Genomic DNA, 19,787 nt, shown 5'->3' with positions numbered 1-19,787 from the left:
TCTCTTATTTCTTTGAAGATGTACATTATAGTTCCCTTGAAGTTATCTTCTCTCTGTGTTTTCCTCAATTCCTAATTTTTCATGCTCCTTTGTTTTGGTGTTTCTATTTTATTTTTGGAGCTTTCCTTAAATGTTTGGTGATTCTGCCTGCCTGTTACACTTAAGAGTTAAAGTTCTAAGTGAAATAAGTCAGTCAGCAAAAGACAAGTATCACATGATCTCACTCATATGTAGAATCTAATTAACAAAATAAACTGATGAACAGAGTGGATCCAGAGACATGGAAGCATAGAACAGACTGTGGAATCTCAGAGGGAAAGTGGGGAGGGTGGATGGTTGGGAGGTAATCAACTGAAGACCTCGTATGCATATATGCATAATCCATGGAGATAGACAATAGAGTGGTGAAGGCCTGGGTAGGGTGGTTTGGAGGGGGTCAATGGGAAAAAAAGGAGGCATAGGTAATACTTTCAACAATAAAGATTTGTTTTTAAAAAGATGTTTAAAACAAAGAGTTAAGCTCTAAAAGAAAGATTTGAAGGTGTATGCATGTGGTGGGTATGTTGACCAGTGGGTTTCAGTACAGGGCAACTGGATAACAGATTTTTTTCTCTTTTTTTGACAATATCTGTAGGTCTTGCCTGTTGGGCTAGTCACTTTCTTCAGAGAAGACTGCTCCAATCTCCTTCTTGGAAATCATAATCCTGTCTGTCAGTATTCTAGGAACCACATTGGGGGATGGAGACTGGGACTCTTCATCATTAAGTATGAAGACTTTAACTCCATGTCTCTTTTTTGTGTGGCCCACCTAACTCCCACTTTCCTTTGGATCAAGTGTCCCAGATCTGGAGCTACTCTGAATTAATTTAACCTCTTTTCCATGGAGATCTGACTGTCCTTAGTAGAAGTGGGGATGGCGATGTCTAACTGCTCTTTACACAGATACTCAAGCAGCCCTCCCTCTTTTAGAGCTCTGCCTCAAAACAACTTCCATAGTAATTGGTGCCTCTAATTCCTAAGCCTTTCCGGGGGCAAATCTGCTTGTTGCTTACCAATATTCATCTCTTCAAGTACTTAGGTTTAATCACCATCCACTCTGCTAAATTAGTTGCCACTCCTGTAGCAGCTTTTCATCTTCATTTTCTGTGGTTTAGAGTTACAGACGTCTGCTAATGCCATTAGATATGGAGGTTTTTGTTCCTTGTTCTCTTTGTTGTTTGGGAGTGATGTTTAAGAGAAGGAAGGGAGTGAAGAAAAAAAATATTTCACTATCTTTAATCAGGAAGTCATGAAGGAAAAAAGAAGTTACAAAAGGGTGTAACTTTTTTTGAGGAGTTTACCACAATCCATTAATTAATTAAGCAAGTATTTATTAAGCTCAGATATAACATGGTAGTTAAGAGCATGGGCTTTGAAGGTGGACTGATGTGAATTTACTTAAGCTCTCTAACTTTTTAATTTTTTTAATTGAGAATAATACTAGTAACTACCTCATACAGTTATGAGGATTAAATAAGTTAACAAGTTAACACACATAAAGAGCTTGCCTGGCACCTTAAGCTCCTCAATAAATGTAAATTATTATTGCTATTAATGTTGTTATTATTTTAAATATATTTTTATTGATTTCAGAGAATAAGGGAGAGGGAGAGAGAAATAGAAACATCAGTGATGAGAGAGAATCATTGATCGGCTGCCTCCTGCACTCCCCACGCTAGGGACTGAGCCCGCAACCTGGGCATATGCCCTAACCAGGAATCAAACCCTGACCTCCTGGTTCATAGGTCGACGCTTAACCACTGAGCCATGCTGGCTGTTGTTATTTTTATTATTACTATGGGCTAGTCCCTGTGCAGGTAATATAATGTAGAACAAAGAGGAACAAGATCTTTCCCAGTGAAGGGGAACAGTTTTAGTATTTCAGGACACTAAGACATTGGGTATAAAACTGGGACTTTGTTACCTATAGGTCACAAATTCAAGACTGGAACAAAAGATTTGAACACTGCAATTCCAGGATGATATTACTAGAGTCCTGTTTCCTCTCCTGAGATGCAAACAGTAGTAGCTATTATGTGTTTAGCACTTACTCTGCACGATTATAGTTTACATAAATGATCCCATTGAGCCTACAGGTTAGGTATTAAAAGCTCCATTTTATGGACAATGAAACTGAGGCTCAAGGTAACTGGCCCAAGGCAATACAGCTTGCACGTGGCAGAGCTAGGATTCCAACCTAAGTCTGCTACCAAAACCTGACCATTTAACAACACATTAGCCTTTAAAGCAATTACACTGTGTCCCATGTCTAGTGCTTTACTCAAAGTAACATTACTAAATGACTAATACTTTGATTGGAATGGGTTTGTTGGATTGTTTTCCTCTGATATAGGAGGTGATAGGGCTTTATGAGGACCCATGAAAAAAGAACAATAAATCAGAATGAAGAGACTAGGGGAGTGGGACACCAGTGACAAATTTCCTAATTTGGTCTCAGGATGATTGGGCAAGTTTTATTACTTTGTATCTTTATATTTTGGCACAGAATAGACTTCTGAAATAAGGTTTTAGTTGTCTGCATTTTTCTCTTTTATTATATTCCCTTTTTTCAATGAAATTCTATTGGCTACAAATGCATATTTCTATAACACATATTTTGGATTTTTTTTCCAAATGTGGTCTTATTTGGCTGAGCAAAGGAAGTCCTCTGTATTTCTCAGCTAGCCTGGAGGACCTTAAGCTCCTTGCACCTATTGTTTTCCATCACCCTAAATATGGGTGCCTGGGATGCTAGGCTGAAGGGAATGTAGTTAGGACTGGAACATTCCAGGATGGGCAACTATTTTCCCCACATAGTTTGTCAGAAAAGGTTGCCTGCAGCTCACAGTGACTACAACTGTCTTTGTACCTCATTCTTTATATAAAATAAGGGTATTGTGTTCATGAGTATCATATCAAACAGATTGGGTTATTAGCCATCTCTTGGCTAAGTCCAAGGGTTGAGATAATGCATTATTGGAGGTACCATCTTTAATAACTGAAATTCAATTGCCCTTTGGTTTCATGATTTCTGCATGTGCCTAGCTTTTTGTTCAAAAGTGATGTTATCATTTTGTCCTTCAGGTGATGCTTCCTAAGCCAGGTTTAATGCATGCTTCCAAGGACAAAACTTTTTGGAAGACATTTTTGTGTCTTTCAAGCACAATAACTCTGAACTGATGATAGTCAACTCAATAACAGCATGAACAATTACAGTCAACAAATTCAAATATAATTGCTCTTGGCTGAGACCTTGTTCTCTCAGATATAAGCTCCAAAAAGCTGAGGGTAGGGCTAGCTAAAGTCAATGAATAACAAGTATAAGTTTTAATTATCATTCACTATTCAAAATTCATTCAGGTTCAGGTCTACAGGCAGATAAGTCATCAGTGGTTTTCCAATTCTGTGCTGTGATGTCAAGTAGGTCATCTGTCTGATAGGAGTTCCTGCCAATTATGTTTATCTTCTTTGGAGCTGTAGTCGAAAGCCAGGACAGAGGGTTGTGGGGAGTGTTCTTGTTTCCCTGTCCCACTTTCTACCTCTTCCTCTTCTCATTATTTGGAGCAGCTGCAATTAGAGACCGTTGCTAACGGAGTGCGCCTTTTATTTATGGGAAAAGGCAATTCCCATTGCTGAAGGGCACAATGGGTGAAATAGGAACACAAACCAGCTAGAACACAAATCCAAGCCCTTATAATAAGAGTGGGCCATTGTGACAGTCACTCTTTTGCAACGGAATACTGTTGTTACAGCTATGCTTTTCACCTTAGTTTCAAGGTCCTCTACCATACCATACTTTTGTGGCTGTGCGTGTGTGTGTGTGTGTGTGTGTGTGTGTGTGTGTGTGTGTTATGTGGTGGAGGCTAGAGAATCCTGAACAACAAGATTCAGATTTCAGTAATCTTGGAGAGCTACTGTCATTCAGCTCTAACAGGGGTCAATCTGAGAACACAAAGGACACTGTAGTCTGGCCAGCTGAAAACCCTTTCAGATGGGTCAACTCAGAGGTGACGGTATTGTTTTTAAGAGTTTTAATCTTTGCTTTTGGCTGTAGGTAGATGTAGTTTCTTTCCCAGAAAGCTCTGTGCCTTTCAAAACAAACATTCTCTCTATTTTCAGGGGCTTACTGCCCTGTGGCTTTCTACTCATTCATTTTACTAGTATTGATTTTGTACTACACCTTCTAGCATTCACATATTGTCATAACCTACCAAAGCCCCAGAAAACAGGCAGGCTCTTGCAGAAATACTAAAGACAATTAAATGAAGTATCTGAGATTGTCAGGGGGTATAGGTAATGAAACCCCTAAAGGGACTTCAGTGTGTGCTAGGCATCTAAGGGTAGATGTCTTGGTGGCTGCATATGTCATCCATTCACCATACCTATTTGTATAGTACATGTTAAGGCATAGTGGTAAAGGGAGGTCATTGAAATAAAGTTCACGAGACTGAGGTGTTGATTTCTGTGCTGATATTAGTTATTTCTGTTATCTGAGGTAAGGTTTTTGGCTTGAATGACTAGAAGCATGGAGTAACTTTTAAAAATTGGGGAAGACTCATTGTAGATAGCAGATGGATTTGTGATAAAGATTAGAATTTTGATTTTGGGTACATTAAAATTTATCATCCAAGTAGATATATCAAATTAGGCAGTTCACCATATCAGTCTGGAATTTAGGAAAGACGCCTGAGCTGGAACTATAAATTGGAGATTTATGACAAAGTTATGGTATTTAAAGGCATAAGACTAGAAGAGATTATCAATGGAAAGAGTATAGATAGAGAAGAGGGTGAAGGACTGAGCTGTGGGGCATTCCAATGTTAAAAGATCAGAGAGATGAAGAATAACCCATATATAGGCCAAAAATAAGGTGTGCAAGCTAAGTTTGATCCCTGGACTAGATTAAGAGTTTGAAAATTTCATAGGAGTTCAGAACTAGGAGGGACCACACGGATCATCTATTTCAATCAAGAATGCTAAACTAAGAAATAGGAGGTCTCAGTTCTAGTCCTGATTTTATACCTAGGTGAGTGACCTTGAAAAATCACTTAACTACTCTGGGTTTCCCTTTCGTACCTAGAAAGAAAGATTGCTAGACCAGATGATCTCTTTGTTTTTGAAGAGAGAGGGGAGAATTGATTTGACCAACATCCTGGCATTAGGCCAATGTGTCTTCTATGTTGTTAATTTTAAACCCTAAATCTGTATTAGACTCCCTGGGAAGCATTTGGTAATACTGATTTACTGGGCTCCAAACCTACTGTGCCTTATTTTGTTGGTTTGGGTTGGAATGGAATTGGCATTGGTATTTTTTATATTCCCCGGATAATTCCAATGTGCAGTCAGGACTGAAACGCTCTGCTCTACATTAGTAAGGCATGGCAGTGTCTTGTTAGCTGCTGCAACTCTCTGAATCTTGACTTGTATTTCCACAACAAAAATGATTCACTCAATATTAAATCTTTTAACTCAAATGAATATTGTTACAGGAGGATAGCTTTCTAGACCTTGTGAAACCAACATATCAAGTACCAGCTTTCCATGAAGCTCACTTAAATGGTCTGACCATAGTTTTCTTGAATTCCATCCTAGAAGCGAAATGTTATGAAAAACCATGAAGCCATAGCTGGTGTGGAGAGGGATGGAGAGATGAATTGTGCCCTCTTCCTTCCTACCTTTATGGAAAAAAGATGCATGATTTGTTACAAAAATAAACTTACAAGGTTAATGAAGAGTACATCAGACGTTGTATACAAATACTTTTGCTTTACCATATTTATAAAGCAGGCAGAGTCATGCTGTCTACCATAGCAGCCTTACTGCTTTATAGTGGCTTGTCACCAAGGCTTTGCACTTTGAATATCAATAAGATATAGGGTCTCTTGATTAAAACCACATTCTCCATATACTACAACATTTTGCTCTGTATTTATGTGTGTGTATATGTTAGTATGCATGTTTGCATGTGTATGTGTGGGGATATGTGTTTAAAACTGCATTCTAGTGTTCACTTTCTCTGGGGTGCATGTGTCTAGGAGACTAGCCATTTTGAACTAAGACAGGGTAAGACATAGACTGTGGAAACATTATAGTCTTACCACATATACTTACTACTCTAGTAGTGCCAGCAAAGTGATTTTATCATGCATATTGCACCAGTAATTAACCTGGTAAATTTCCATTGAGTGCCTCTTGTCTATTCCATACATGTTTTTGTGTGCTTTTAAAAAATATTTTTTATTGATTTCAGAGAGGAATGGAGAGGGAGATAGAAACATCACATCAATGATGAGAGAGCATCATTGATTGGCTGCCTTCTGCATGCCCCCTACTGGGGATCAAGCCCACAACCTGGGCATGTGCCCTTGACTGGAATCGAACCCAAGACCCTTCAGTCCACAGGCTGACTATCTACTGAGCCAAAACAGCTAGGACCATACATGTTCTTTTTAGTGCCCTTTATAACTCTAAATCAGTTTCTTAGATTAGAGATATAAAAATATATTCTGTATGACTTGGCTTGCCCATAAAATTATCATATTTGTTATATTTAAAATTGTGAAGGCCTGGGGGCGAAAAGCAGAAAAATTTAGGGGAGAAAACAATCAGGTCCTCAGAAACAATTGTTTTTCCCCCTCTTGGTCTTCAGAGCTCTCTTCCACTCAGACGTGCAGCCCATTATAATGAACACAGGTTTGCAATATATTCGGAGATTGCTCTAGGGTGATTAGGGCTCAAGATAATTGTAATTTTTAAAAATGGGTTTCACCGTTGTTTGGAACCATCTACAATTCAATTTACCTTATCACACAAGCCGTGAATAATGCTGTGAAAGAAAATGGACGGGCTAGTGCTGTTACAGAAAACCGGAGAAGAACCAAGCAATACTTAGAGAGATGGAGTTACATTTAGTACGCGCATGTCCAGAGGAAAATGTCTCTCAAATTCTGGGCCCCAACATGGAGGAATTTTCCCTATTTATATGTTTTTACCTTCTTTGTCTCCCAAATATGGGGTGTTTCCGGCCCCTTTTGTAAGTTCTTAAAGAGCCCCTATGTTCTGGGGCCTTGAGACCTCCACCAAAGGCCTGGCCTGGTGCTAGCACTAATAATTTTGTATGGGGAAGGTTTAATGGCCTCTCTGAAGTGGGAGTAGTCTTATATTTCTTATTATTTAAGCAAGCAAGCATTTACAGAAGCCAAATAGCAGGGTTAAAATTTCAAACAGCTGTTTTTATATAAGATGGATGCTTCAGTGCTGCCAGCCTGGTTCAGCATTCCAGAAACATGCAGTTCTGTGCATTCAACCAGTTGATAAAGACAGATTCAAATTGAAATGGAATTTCAGAATATATAATCCTGGACACCAACTGGAAAGAATGGGAACTCCATGGAACTTACACTGTGGACGTGGAAACAGAGCTGCTACAATTTATAGGGACTCCCATTCACTTCCCTCGTGGCAGGCCTCCTAGAGCAGATGCAAAATGTTGGTTTGCAGAAGGGAAGATCTACCGAGGAGGTAAGGAATGGAAAATCACTGGTAGTCAATTTGATTCAGCTTGGTGTACAAGGGAACCTCTTTAGGGATATTTAAATATTAGAACACTCATAGAATCAATCATTTGCATTCAGATGACATAAATGTCTTGGCATGCTGTGTAGTCAACTTAAAATAATAAGGACAATGAGTGGTACTTTATAGCCTTGAGTAATCATCCACAATTTAAAAGCTTCCTCCACTTGTTATTTTTTAATTTTAAAATTTATTTTTTCAATTATAGTTTACATTCAATATTATTTTGTATTAGTTTCAGGTTATAGTATAGTGCTTAGACAATAATATTCTTTAATATACTATGGTCCCTCTAATATTTCAAATACCCACCTGGTACCATACTAGTACATAGTTAATACAATATTATTGATTATATTCTCTATGCTGTACTTTACATTCCATGACTATTTTGTAGCTACCAATTTGTAGTTTTTAATCCCTTTAAATTTTTCATCCAGCAACCCAGCCCCCCTCCCATCTGGCAACCATGAGTCTGTTCTCCGTATCCCCTAGTTATTTTTAAAAGGATCCTACTCCCAGAGGGGTTATTCTAATAAGAGAAAGGCATGAGCCTTCTCCTCCATCTTTTATAGTCTGCTATTCCCCCTTCCCCCCACTAGAAAGATCACCTGTCCTTCCCTTGGTATATCCAAATCCTATGGATCAGGTTCCACTGCAGAAATACCATATCTAGCCCCTCTCCTCTCTGAACTCCCATTGAACTAAAAGTCTGTACCTCAGAGATTAGCACAAAATTGCTTTTCAATTATTTACTGAATATTGATTGTGTCCCCTCCTCCCAAATAGACTGATCCTTGAGGGTAGGGGCTATAGCTAATAATTCTTATGTCCCCCCCCAACCGCCTGACACAGTCAGCCTCCAATAAATATTTGCAGTTTTGTTGACTGATGGAACTCTGGCCTGTGGAATAGGGGAAACTCTACCAAATTTCTGAGAGTCAGAGGGGAACTTTGGAAGGATCCATATTATTGATATGTAAATGTACACCACAACCTTCTAAAACCAAATGCATATATTTGAAATGGACTTTCATTTCTATTTTGCTTTAGTATGGCATACCCAACCACCTCTTTACTCACATCATCATATATTTTCCCTCTGAAATGTTAGTTATCCATCCAAATATTTAGATTTTCCAGAGACCAATTTATATCTTGATGAAAACACTAATTATCAAAACCAGACTCAACCTTGAAGGACAAGTGCTATGTTTTTCATAAAAAACTCATAAGGTCTATGGGCTCTGGTGAATTAAAAAGGTCTTTTATTTTATGAAGGCAACATAATACTTACCCTTCACAGGTGAGATAACATATTTATGCTAAAGAACTCTATTGCTATCCAACATAAAATAAGGTTCTCAAAGTTTTCCATTCGTGGACTTTTTCTTCCAAAGAAACACCCAGGTCAGCCTTAATTCATGTGATTTGCTATTGTCAGAGTGGTGAGTGGTTTTGCTTCAGAACAGTGAAATTGCTTTCTGTGTCCATAAAGACAACAAGATAGACTGTGCTGTAGAAAAATAGGATTAAGTTAGGTAGATGTGGCTTCATTTTAGAGTCACCAGAAAGCATGAAGAGTCTCTTTGTGGTGCCATTTATTTACAGCCTCTCTTTGATAATGCCATTCTTCCTCTTCCTCTTGCTCTCTGCAGGCATGAGCCCTGCCTTTGCTGTGATGGTCTGCCTTGCTTTGCTTATAACCCTGCTATCTATTAATAGATTTGCTTACTTTATAAGGTACATTTTTTATAGCTTTTTGTATATAAAAGCATAAGCCCATAATAACCTCGTTAATACTGACTTCCAGGAAGTCATGTTGAAGTACAATTGCCTCATTACATGACCCACTGATTTTCTTTTTATCATAGTGATTTACCATTCCTACTGGCCTCATTTAGGGTGAAGCAGTTTCATGATGCCAAGAATAACTTCTTCAGTTGTGTTGTCAGTGTTTTTGCCTGTGAGTATATATGGCTCTCAAACTATCATAAAATAAGAGAACTAGTACTTTAGGGCCTGTGTACTCCCTATCTGTCCGCTCTTTTCCACTGGCAGTATCTTTCCTTCCCTAAATGGTATGGACTTGTAGGGAACGGAGTTTGGGCATTTTAAAAGTTCTAAGAATTAGGCAGAATTGGCTAGAATCCAAGATTTAGGGATTTTGATACTAACTCAAAGGATTGTCGTGGGGGTTAAAGAAACCAAAGTAAAGTACCTAGAACAATACCTGACTTATAGTAGGTGCTCATCAAATGGTAAACCTTAACTCTTTCCCAGGCATATGAGACTTGCCTGTTGATATAGTTGGGAGCCCAGAATTCCCACTTTGACATTCATATTCCAGATTTTTACTATTCTTCTTCCTTGGACCAAAGCTCTCCTAGTTAATCATTACCACCATCCTTGTCATCATTCTTTGCTTTCTCCTTCAAATCCCTTAATAGGTTACCAACTACTCTGATGAACTAATTCAGGATCAGGGGTAAATGGCTGAAGATGGCTTAATATGACACCCTTTTCTTATAATCATTGCATTTTAACAATTGGGCCCTCCCCCATACTAGGATGATTTAGGAAGAGTGAAAAATTAAATCTATCACAACTCTCCTGCTTTAAGCTTTCCACCCTGCAAGCCACACTTTTGTTATCTCTTTGTAAGGGTGGTACTGACAGCAATGTGATGCAAATTTGGTAGGAAATGGAATGGAGCTATTTTGGTTAGCTTCAAGAAAGAATGTCTAGAGCAGTGGTTCTCAACCTTTCTAATGTCGCGACCCTTTAATACAGTTCCTCATGTTGCGGTGACCCCCAACCATAAAATTATTTTCGTTGCTACTTCATAACTGTAATTTTGCTACTGTTAATGAATCGTAATGTAAATATCTGTGTTTTCCGATGGTCTTAGGCTCTACAGCAGCGGTTCTCAACCTGTGAGTCGCGACCCACAGGTTGATAACCGCTAGCAGGGTCACCAAAGACCATCGGAAAACACAGATATTTACATTATGATTCATAACAGTAGCAAAATTACAGTTATGAAGTAGCAACGAAAATAATTGTATGGTTGGGGGTCACCGCAACATGAGGAACTGTATTAAAGGGTCGCGACATTAGAAAGGTTGCGAACCACTGGTCTAGAGTGTATTAAGTAGCTATATAAATTTGGACCAGACACTAAACCTCTCTTGGCCAGAATTTTCTCATTTTAAAATAAAGAAATTGGATTAGATGATCTTCAAGAGTCCTTCCAGCTCTGAAATTCTAATGACTGTAACATCCTGGATTGAAACTATAACAAGTATAGCTCTTAGTGTTTAATATGTTGACATTGCTGTGAAAAAACAGTGTGATCCATTCTCCCTGTGATTAGAAACTTGAGAAAGCCACACAGAGTAGTAGATAACTTATGAATTGGTAAAACACACTTGATAAATGTTAACAGCGGACAGGACAGCACCAGATGTTACCAGTGGAGCTAGACCTCAGTCTTTGAGTTTGACTAAGAAAGAATTCAGTGCCAAGAACGCCAGCATAAGAAGTTTATTTAAAAAGTCACAGAGATAGAAGTGATCTGTAGAAGAATTGAGCCAGCTGAGCTGCATGGACCCAGGAAACACATTACAGAGGCAAAAGAAGGCCTTTGGAACTTAGGGAAAAGAAAGGCAAAGAAAACACACCTGGGGAACAGAAAGGTGGAAAGGCATATGTGTGCTCCAGAGAGAGTGGGTCCTTTGTATTAAGGGGTTTTATCTGTTTTCCAAAGGTGGGGATTTTAAGGGAGGTCTCAGAGTACCATCTCAATAAAATATTCATCAGCTTTCCAGGAGTGTCCTTTTATGGTCGTGGTCTCTACTGATAGGTTGATGCTTGGGGGCAGGGGATTATTAGTCACTGAAACTAGTCCTGATGTCAGCCATGGTGTCACTTCATCTGGTTTTGCTGCTTTTCTAAGTCTGAAGCTGAAACACAATTGAGGCCTAAATGCTATCTCTAGTTTGACCAAAACTCTGTCTCTGTGGTCAACATATCTGAGGCTTTGTTCCTAAGATTATTTGATGCAAGACGGAGCCTCATTGTACTGGGGGCTTAATGCTTAAGGGAGTGGTGATGCAAGTGCTTGTGTGGGAGTAATATGAGGCTATTCTCTGGCCCCCTTGTTTCTCCTAGAAGGGGGTCTACCACACGACTAGCGACATGCCAATGAAGAAAAGGCCAGGGGAAGGTCCAAACCATATGACCAGATATATGAAAGGTCATGGGGTCTAAATCACATGACTAGCAGTATGCTATGGGAGGAAAGGCCATCATGGGGGCGAGGTCCCACCCTACAGTACTTGTTTTCCCATTGCTAGGCACCCCAGGCTTTCTGCCCTGATGACCTTCTATACCTGGCTTATCATTCCCACTCTGCTCATGTCTGTTTAACTGCCCACTATTTCAATAAAAATATTACTTCAAAGGAAGTTTTTCTTTTAATTTCTGTGACTGTTACATATCCCTGCTCACAGTAGAAATTTAATGTCTGTAATTTAGCTGCTTCCAAAGAATAAAGTATTTAAATAACGTCATTAACTACTTAGTGAAAATAAATTTCATTCAATCAAAAAGCTTCCCCCTCCAGGGAGATTTGCGGACTAATAGGCTCTGGCTACCCAGTGCCAAAACATTCCATGGTAAGGTGGAAAATGGAGCCACTCAGCTGTTTGTGTTCGTTATCACCCCACCTCCACCCCAAATGACTGATCTAACTGTTTTTTCCCATGGAACTCACTGGTTCTTTGGGCTTAGAGTGAGCCCAATTGCAATTCTTAGTAAAGGGAGGAAAAAAAGAAACAAAAATCATGGGTTTGGCGGGCATTTGTTTGGAGCTTGTGGGCTGAATGGCAAAGAAGACTGGAGAAGAAACTGATTGGAGAGGGACATGATGAGAGATTAAAATGACTGGAGAGGAAAATGAGTTTGAGACAATTGTACTTGGAGTGGTCACAGAAAACTCAGAAAGGGGAGAAGAGCACATCATTTTCCAGAGTAACTTGGTTCTTGGTTTTCAGCTAACAAAGCACAAAATATGCCCTCTCTTTGCTACCTACCTACCTCTCTCTGCTCACACGGCTGCAATCAGAGGAGCTGAGTGGCTGATGAGTTTCTGTAATAGATGGTGATTACTTGTAGGAGAGTGACTCTCTGTTCCTTCATTTTCTGTGTTTTGATTGTTTTTTTTTTCTTCAGAATTAAGGACATACAAAGAACTCAACCACCCCAAAACAAAGGATTCTTTGAACCCCTCCTTTCTCTCTCATCCAAAACAGATTGCCTCTCCTTTCTATAAAGCTCTCCTGTGTTTTGTAATACTAATTATGATAATGATAGTAATGAGGCCTTATACTTTCATAGTGCTTCATGCTTTTCAAGGCACTTTCATATATATTATCTCATTTTATTTTCAAAACAACTGTAGTATAAAAGCAGATAATGCAAGGGGAATTATCTCACTTAAATGAGGACATTGGGGCATGAAGAAGTTAAATTACTTATCCAAGGTCATTTGGCTAATAAATGACAGAATCTACACTATACCCCAGGTCTTTGGATTCGGAGTCCAGTTCTCTTTCTACTTGAATATATTCTGCATCAGGATTATTTTGACAGGTGTACCTGCTTTAAGACAATTGCCTACACATATGAAACAGATAAGTTAGGGAGAGATGTTTTACTTTGCCAAAAGATTCATGTGGTCTACCCAAGAATTTACTACAGGGCTCTTTTAATTTTCTCTGCAGGTCTGTATTTCCCACAATGGTAATGGACATATTTGTTGGCAGACAGTTAGAAACACATTGTTTGTTTACAAACCAGTGGAATCACTGAAAAAACTGACTGGGTTGCTGGTACTTAAAGCTACAGTGACATTGTAGATTTCTTAGAGCAAGTTGACAAAGCACTTTGATTCAGTTGTTTTCCCCACTCTGACACTCAGCTTTACTACATTCCACAGGGTAACCATTAAGGCAGTGGTCTCAACCTTTCTAATGCCGCGACCCTTTAATACAGTTCCTCATGTTGCGGTGACCCCCAACCATAAAATTGTTTTCGTTGCTACTTCATAACTGTAATTTTGCTACTGTTATGAATCGTAATGTAAATATCTGTGTTTTCCGATGGTCTTAGGCGACCCTGCTAGCGGTTCTCAACCTGTGGGTCGCGACGGTTCATAACAGTAGCAAAATTACAGTTATGAAGTAGCAACGAAAACAATTTTATGGTTCGCGGTCACCGCAACATGAGGAACTGTATTAAAGGGTCGCGGCATTAGAAAGGTTGAGACCACTGCCTTAAGGGGTTACAGAAAAAGTAAAGCCAAACTGTAGCTGTCAGACACCCAAGACAGAACAAAAGCAAACAACCACATGGACTAATCCAAGATTCCTCCCAGGTCCTCAAGTTGTCCCATCAGTTCAACTGAGATGACCTACCTGGCTACATGGGTAGACATCATAAACTCTTATGTGTCTAGTAATTGATTTTTAAGAAATAATTGCATTCATTGCAAATTAATGGGCATATTTGCAGAGAATCAGATTTAAACTGTGTCTATGTAATGTTCAGACAAGAGACCAGTTCAATAAAAGAAAACAACAACGGTAAAGCCCACTTGTTTGGAATCAAGTAGATAAAGCAACCAACTGATTAAATTTTTCCACTTTTCAAACTGTAGCTTTGACAACACATACATGCAACTTTGTAAGACAAGTGGTCTTGTGGGAAGAAAATTGGGCCCACAGCCAGGGAACAAGTATTCAAGTTCCAGCTCTGCCTCACACAATTTTTATTTGTTTCTTTAATGTGTTTTTGTGACTATAAAATAAAGATTAATAATTATTGGCCCTGTTATTATTAGAAAATAAGATATGGCATATGAGAAAGGGCATTGGGTTATTTTTTTTTACTTCATTTTTTTTATTAAGGTATTATATGTGTACATATATTACCATTGCCCCCCCACCCCACTCCCATACATGCCCTCACCCCCCAATGTTTTGCATCCGTTGGTTACTCTTATATGCATGCATACAAGTCCTTCAGTTGATCTCTTATTTCCCCCACCTCTCCCTAACCTTACCGCTGTAATTTGACAGTCTGTCTGATGCTTTACTGCCTCTGTATCTATCTTTTTGTTCATCAGTTTATAATGTTTTTCATTATCCCCAAATGAGTGAGATCATGTGGTATTTTTCTTTCATTGACTGGCTTAGTACACTTAGAATAATGTTCTCTAATTCCATCCAGGTGCCTACAAATGGTAATAATTCCTTCTTTTTATGGCAGCATAGTATTCCATTGTGTAGATGTACCATAGTTTTCTGATCCAGTCATCTGCTGACGGGCACCTAGGCTGTTTCCAAATCTTAGCTATTGTAAATTGTGCTGCTATGAACATAGGGGTGCATATATCCTTTCTGATTGGTGTATCTAGTTTCTTAAGATATATTCCTAGGAGTGGGATTACTGGGTCAAATGGGAGTTCCATTTTCAGTTTCTTGAGGAAACTCCATACTGTTCTCCACAGTGGCTGCACCAGTCTGCATTCCCACCAGCAGTGCACGAGGGTTCCTTTTTCTCTGCATCCTCGCCAACACTTGTCATTTGTTGATTTGTTGATGATAGCCATTCTGACAGGTGTGAGATGGTATCGCATTGTCGTTTTGATTTGCATCTCTCGGATAATTAGTGACTTTGAGCATGTTTTCATGTGTCTCTTGGCCTTCCTTCTGTCTTCTTTCGAAAAGAATCTATTTAGGTCCATTGCCCATTTTTTTATTGGATCATTTATCTTCCTTTTATTAAGTTGTATAAGCTGCCTGTAGATGTTGGAGATTAAACCTTTATCAGTGATAACATTTGCAAATATGTTCTCCCATACAGTGGGGTTTCTTGTTTTGTTGATGGTTTCTCTTGTTGTGCAAAAGCTTTTTATTTTGATGTAGTCCCATTTGTTTATTTTCTCTTTGGCTTCCATTGCCCTAGGGGCAGTATCAGTGAAAAATTTCTTTTGGCATATGTCTGAGATTTTGCTGCCTGTGGATTCCCTAGTATTTTTATGGTTTCCCATCTTATATTTAAGTCCTGTATCCATTTTGAGTTTATTTTTGTGTATGGTGTAAGTTGGTGATCTAGTTTCATTTTTTTGCATGTATCTGTCCAATTTTCCCAACACCATTTATTGAAGAGACTGTCTTGACTCCATTGTATGCTCATGCCTCCTTTGTCAAATATTAATTGCGCATATGGGTTTGGGTCGACATCTGGATTCTCTATTCTATTCCATTGACCTATATGTCTGCTCTTGGCCAGTACCAGGCTGTTTTGAGGACAGTGGCTTTGTAATACAGCTTAAAATCTGGTATTGAGATCCCTTCTACTTTATTCTTCGTTCTCAGGATTGCTGTGGCTATTCGGGGTCTTTTTTTATTCCAGATGAATTTTTGGAGAGTTCTTTCTAGGTCTGTGAAAAATGCCATTGGTAATTTCATGGGGATTGCATTGAATCTATAGATTGCTTTGGGTAGTATGGACATTTTAATGATGTTGATTCTACCAATCCATGAACATGGTATGTTCTTCCATCTGTTTACATCTTCCTCTATCTCTTTTTTCAGTGTCCTGTAGTTTTCTGCATATAGGTCTTTTAACTCCTTGGTTAGGTTTATTCCTAAGTATCTTAATTTTTTTGGTTTGATGGAAAATGGGATTGCTTTTTTAGTCTCTCTTTCTGTAAGTTCACTGTTGGTGTATAGAAATGCCATAGATTTCTTGGCGTTAATTTTGTATCCTGCTACATTGCCGAATTCATTTATTAAGTCTGTTAGTTTTTTGATGGAGTCTTTCGGGTTTTTTATGTACAATATCATGTCATCTGCAAATAAGGACAGCTTTATTTCTTCTTTTCCAATTTTGATGCCTTTTATTTCTTCTTCTTGTCTAATTGCAGTGGCTAATACTTCCAGTACTATGTCAAACAGGAGTGGTGAGAGTGGGCATCCCTGTCTTGTTCCTGTTCTTAGGGGAAATGGTTTTAGTTTTTGCCCATTGAGTATGATGTTAGCTGTGGGTTTATCATGTATAGCTTTTATTATGTTGAGGTATGATCCTTCTATTCCCACCTTGTTGAGAGTTTTTATCAAGAAGGGTGTGGGATTTTGTCAAATGCTTTTTCTGCATCAATTGATATGACTATGTGATTTTTATCTCTCAATTTGTTTATGTGATGTATCACATTTATTGATTTGCGGATATTGTACCATCCTTGCATTCCTGGGATAAACCCTACTTGGTCATGGTGTATGATCTTTCTGATGTACTGCTGGATCCGATTTGCTAGAATTTTGTTGAGGATTTTGGCATCTACATTCATGAGGGATATTGGCCTGTAATTCTCCTTCATTGTGTTGTCTTTATCTGGTTTTGGTATTAGGGTGATGCTGGCTTCATAGAAGGAGCTTGGAAGTGTTCCTTCCTCTTGAATTTTTTGGAATAGTCTGAGGAAGATAGGTTTTAGTTCTTCCTTGAATGTTTGGTAAAACTCTCCTGTGAAGCCTTCTGGCCCCGGGCTTTTGTTTGCCGGAAGCTCTTTGATGACTGCTTCAATTTCTTACATAGTTACTGGCATATTGAGCTGTTTAGATTCTTCCGTATTGAGTTTTGGAAGGTTATATGTTTCTAGGAATATATCCATTTCCTCCAGGTTGTCCAGTTTGTTGGAATAGAGTTGTTCATAGTATTTTTTAACAATCCTTTGTATTTCGGTGGGATCTGTTCTTATTTCACCTCTTTCATTTCTGATTTTGTTTATTTGGGTCCTCTCTCTTTGCTTCTTGGTGTTCCTGGCTAGAGGTTCATCAATCTTGTTTATCCTTTCAAAGAACCAGCTCTTGGTTTTGTTGATCTTTTGTATTGTTTCTTTGGTCTCTATATCGTTTATCTTCGCTCTGATCTTTATTATTTCTGTCCTTCAGCTTACACTGGGCTTTTCTTGTTGCTCTTTTTCTAACTCTTTGAGTTGTTTGGTTAGGTAATTTATTACCATTGTTTCTTGTTTTTTGCAGTAGGCTTGTAGAGCTATGAACTTCCCTCTCAAGACTGCTTTCGCTGTGTCCCATAGATTTTGGATTGTAGTGTTTTCATTGTCATTTGTTGCCATGATGTTTTTTATTTCTTCTTTGATCTCTCTGGTAACCCAGTCATGGTTTAAGAGCATGCTGATTAGTCTCCATGTGTTTGATTTCTTTGGGTTGTTTTATTGTAGTTGATTTCCAGTTTTATGCCACTGTGGACTTGGAATATGCTTGATATGATTTCTATCTTCTTGAATTTGAAGAGACTTTGCCTATGTTCCAACATATGGTCTATCTTTGAAAATGACCCATGTGCACTTGAGAAGAATGTATATTTTGTGGCTTTGGGGTGAAATATTCTGAAGATGTCAATTAATTCCATCTGGTCTAGTGAGTCAGTTAGGATTGATGTTTCTTTGCTGATTTTTTTTTTTTAGAGGATTTGTCCAATGGTGATAGTGGGGTATTAAAGTCTCCTACTATGATTGTATTGCTGTCAATCTCTCCCTTGATATCCTCCAGGAGTTTTTTTATGTATTTGGGTGCTCCTGTATTGGGTGCATATATGTTTATCAGAGTTATTTCTTCTTGTTGGATTGCTCCTTTTAGTATTATGAAATGGTCTTCCTTATCTCTTGTTATGTCCTTCAGTTTGAGATCTAATTTGTCAGATATAAATATTGCTACCCCAGCTTTTTTTTTTTCAGTTCCATTTGCCTGGAAAACCCTTTTCCATCCCTTCACCCTCAGTCTGTGTACGTCTTTTTTTCTGAGGTGGGTTTCTTGTAGACAGGAAATATATGGGTCGTGTTTTCTTATCCAATGTGTTACCCTATGTCTTTTGATTGGGGCATTTAATCCACTTACATTTAAAGTTATTATTGATAGGTACTTATTTGTCGCCATTCCTATTCTTTACCCCTGTGTTCCTTCTTCGCTTCCTATTTCTTTCTTTTTTTTTTTTTTTTTTTTTTTTTTTTTACAGCAGACACTTTAGCATTTCTTGCATTGCTGGTTTGGTGGTAATAAATTCCCTTAGTCCTTTTTTCTCTGTGAAGCTCCTGATTTCACCTTCAATTTTGATTGACAGCCTTGCTGGGTACAGTATTCTTGGATTCAGACCCTTCCTTTGCATGACTTTGTATATTTCATTCCATTCCCTTCTGGCCTGATGAGTTTCTGTTGAGAAATCAGTTGCTAGTCTGATGGGGGTTCCTTTGTATGTAACTTTCTGTCTCTCTCTTGCCACTTTTAAGATTCTTACTTTGCCGTTGTTGTTTGCCAATTTAATTGTAATGTGCCTTGGCGTCGGTCTTTTGGGGTTCATTTTGCTTGGGACTCTGTGAGCTTCTTGGATTTGTGTGGGTTTTTTCTTCCCTATATCAGGGAAATTTTCTGTCATTATTTCTTCAAATAGGTTTTCTATTCCATGCTCAGCTTCCTTTCTTTCTGGTACCCCTATTATGCGGATGTTGTTTTGTTTCGTGTTGTCCCAAAGTTCCCTTAGGCTCTCTTCTTGCCTTTTAATTTTTTTTTCTAGAAGTTGCTCTACTTGGGTATTTTTTCCCATCTTGTCTTCTAGCTCACTGATGCAGTCCTCTGCTTCTTGTACTCTGGTCTTGATGCTTTCTATTGAGTTCTTTACAGCAGCGATGTCATTTTTCATTTCTTCTTGGTTCTTCTTCATTTCCTCTTGGTTCTTGCTCATATTGTCGAATTTGTCTTCCATTCTTTTCAGCCACCTTATGACAATTTCTCTGAATTCTTTCTCTGTAAGGTTGCTTGCCTCCATTTCATTTACTTCCTTTTCTGGTGATGCCTGCTTTTCTTTCATATGCGGGCTGTTTCTTTGTCTCCCCATGGTCTCTCTTCTCTGGGTGTCTGGTTATGTAGTTCTCTCTCTCCTGCGTTGATTTAAAGGCACAAAATACAGAACTACCAGGTACAACACACAAGGCATTGAACAGAAATGTATTCACGATATTAATAACCTCCAATAAAGGTGACCACCAGAGAAAGGCAAATTAGGGGATAGGAGAGAAAGAAGAGGAAAAA

General features: G+C 38.6%; 1 protein-coding gene across 1 annotated transcript in view; it reads left to right on the top strand.

Moving 5' to 3' along the window:
• GUCY2F (guanylate cyclase 2F, retinal) overlaps nt 1–19,787 on the top strand; it is a gene marked incomplete at both ends in the record, with an annotated part of 197,736 nt that overhangs the window by 32,860 nt on the left and 145,089 nt on the right. The window contains 4 exon segments of the mRNA XM_080653124.1: nt 6,800–6,889; nt 7,282–7,370; nt 7,374–7,560; nt 9,273–9,357. Of these exon segments, the coding sequence (XP_080509250.1) occupies nt 6,800–6,889; nt 7,282–7,370; nt 7,374–7,560; nt 9,273–9,357 (451 nt within the window).

This window comes from Plecotus auritus (assembly GCF_963455305.1).
Source record: "Plecotus auritus genome assembly, chromosome: X".
NCBI lineage: Eukaryota > Metazoa > Chordata > Mammalia > Chiroptera > Vespertilionidae > Plecotus > Plecotus auritus.
The sequence above is the reverse complement of the archived record's forward strand: the minus strand, read 5'-3'. Positions and strand labels throughout refer to the sequence as shown.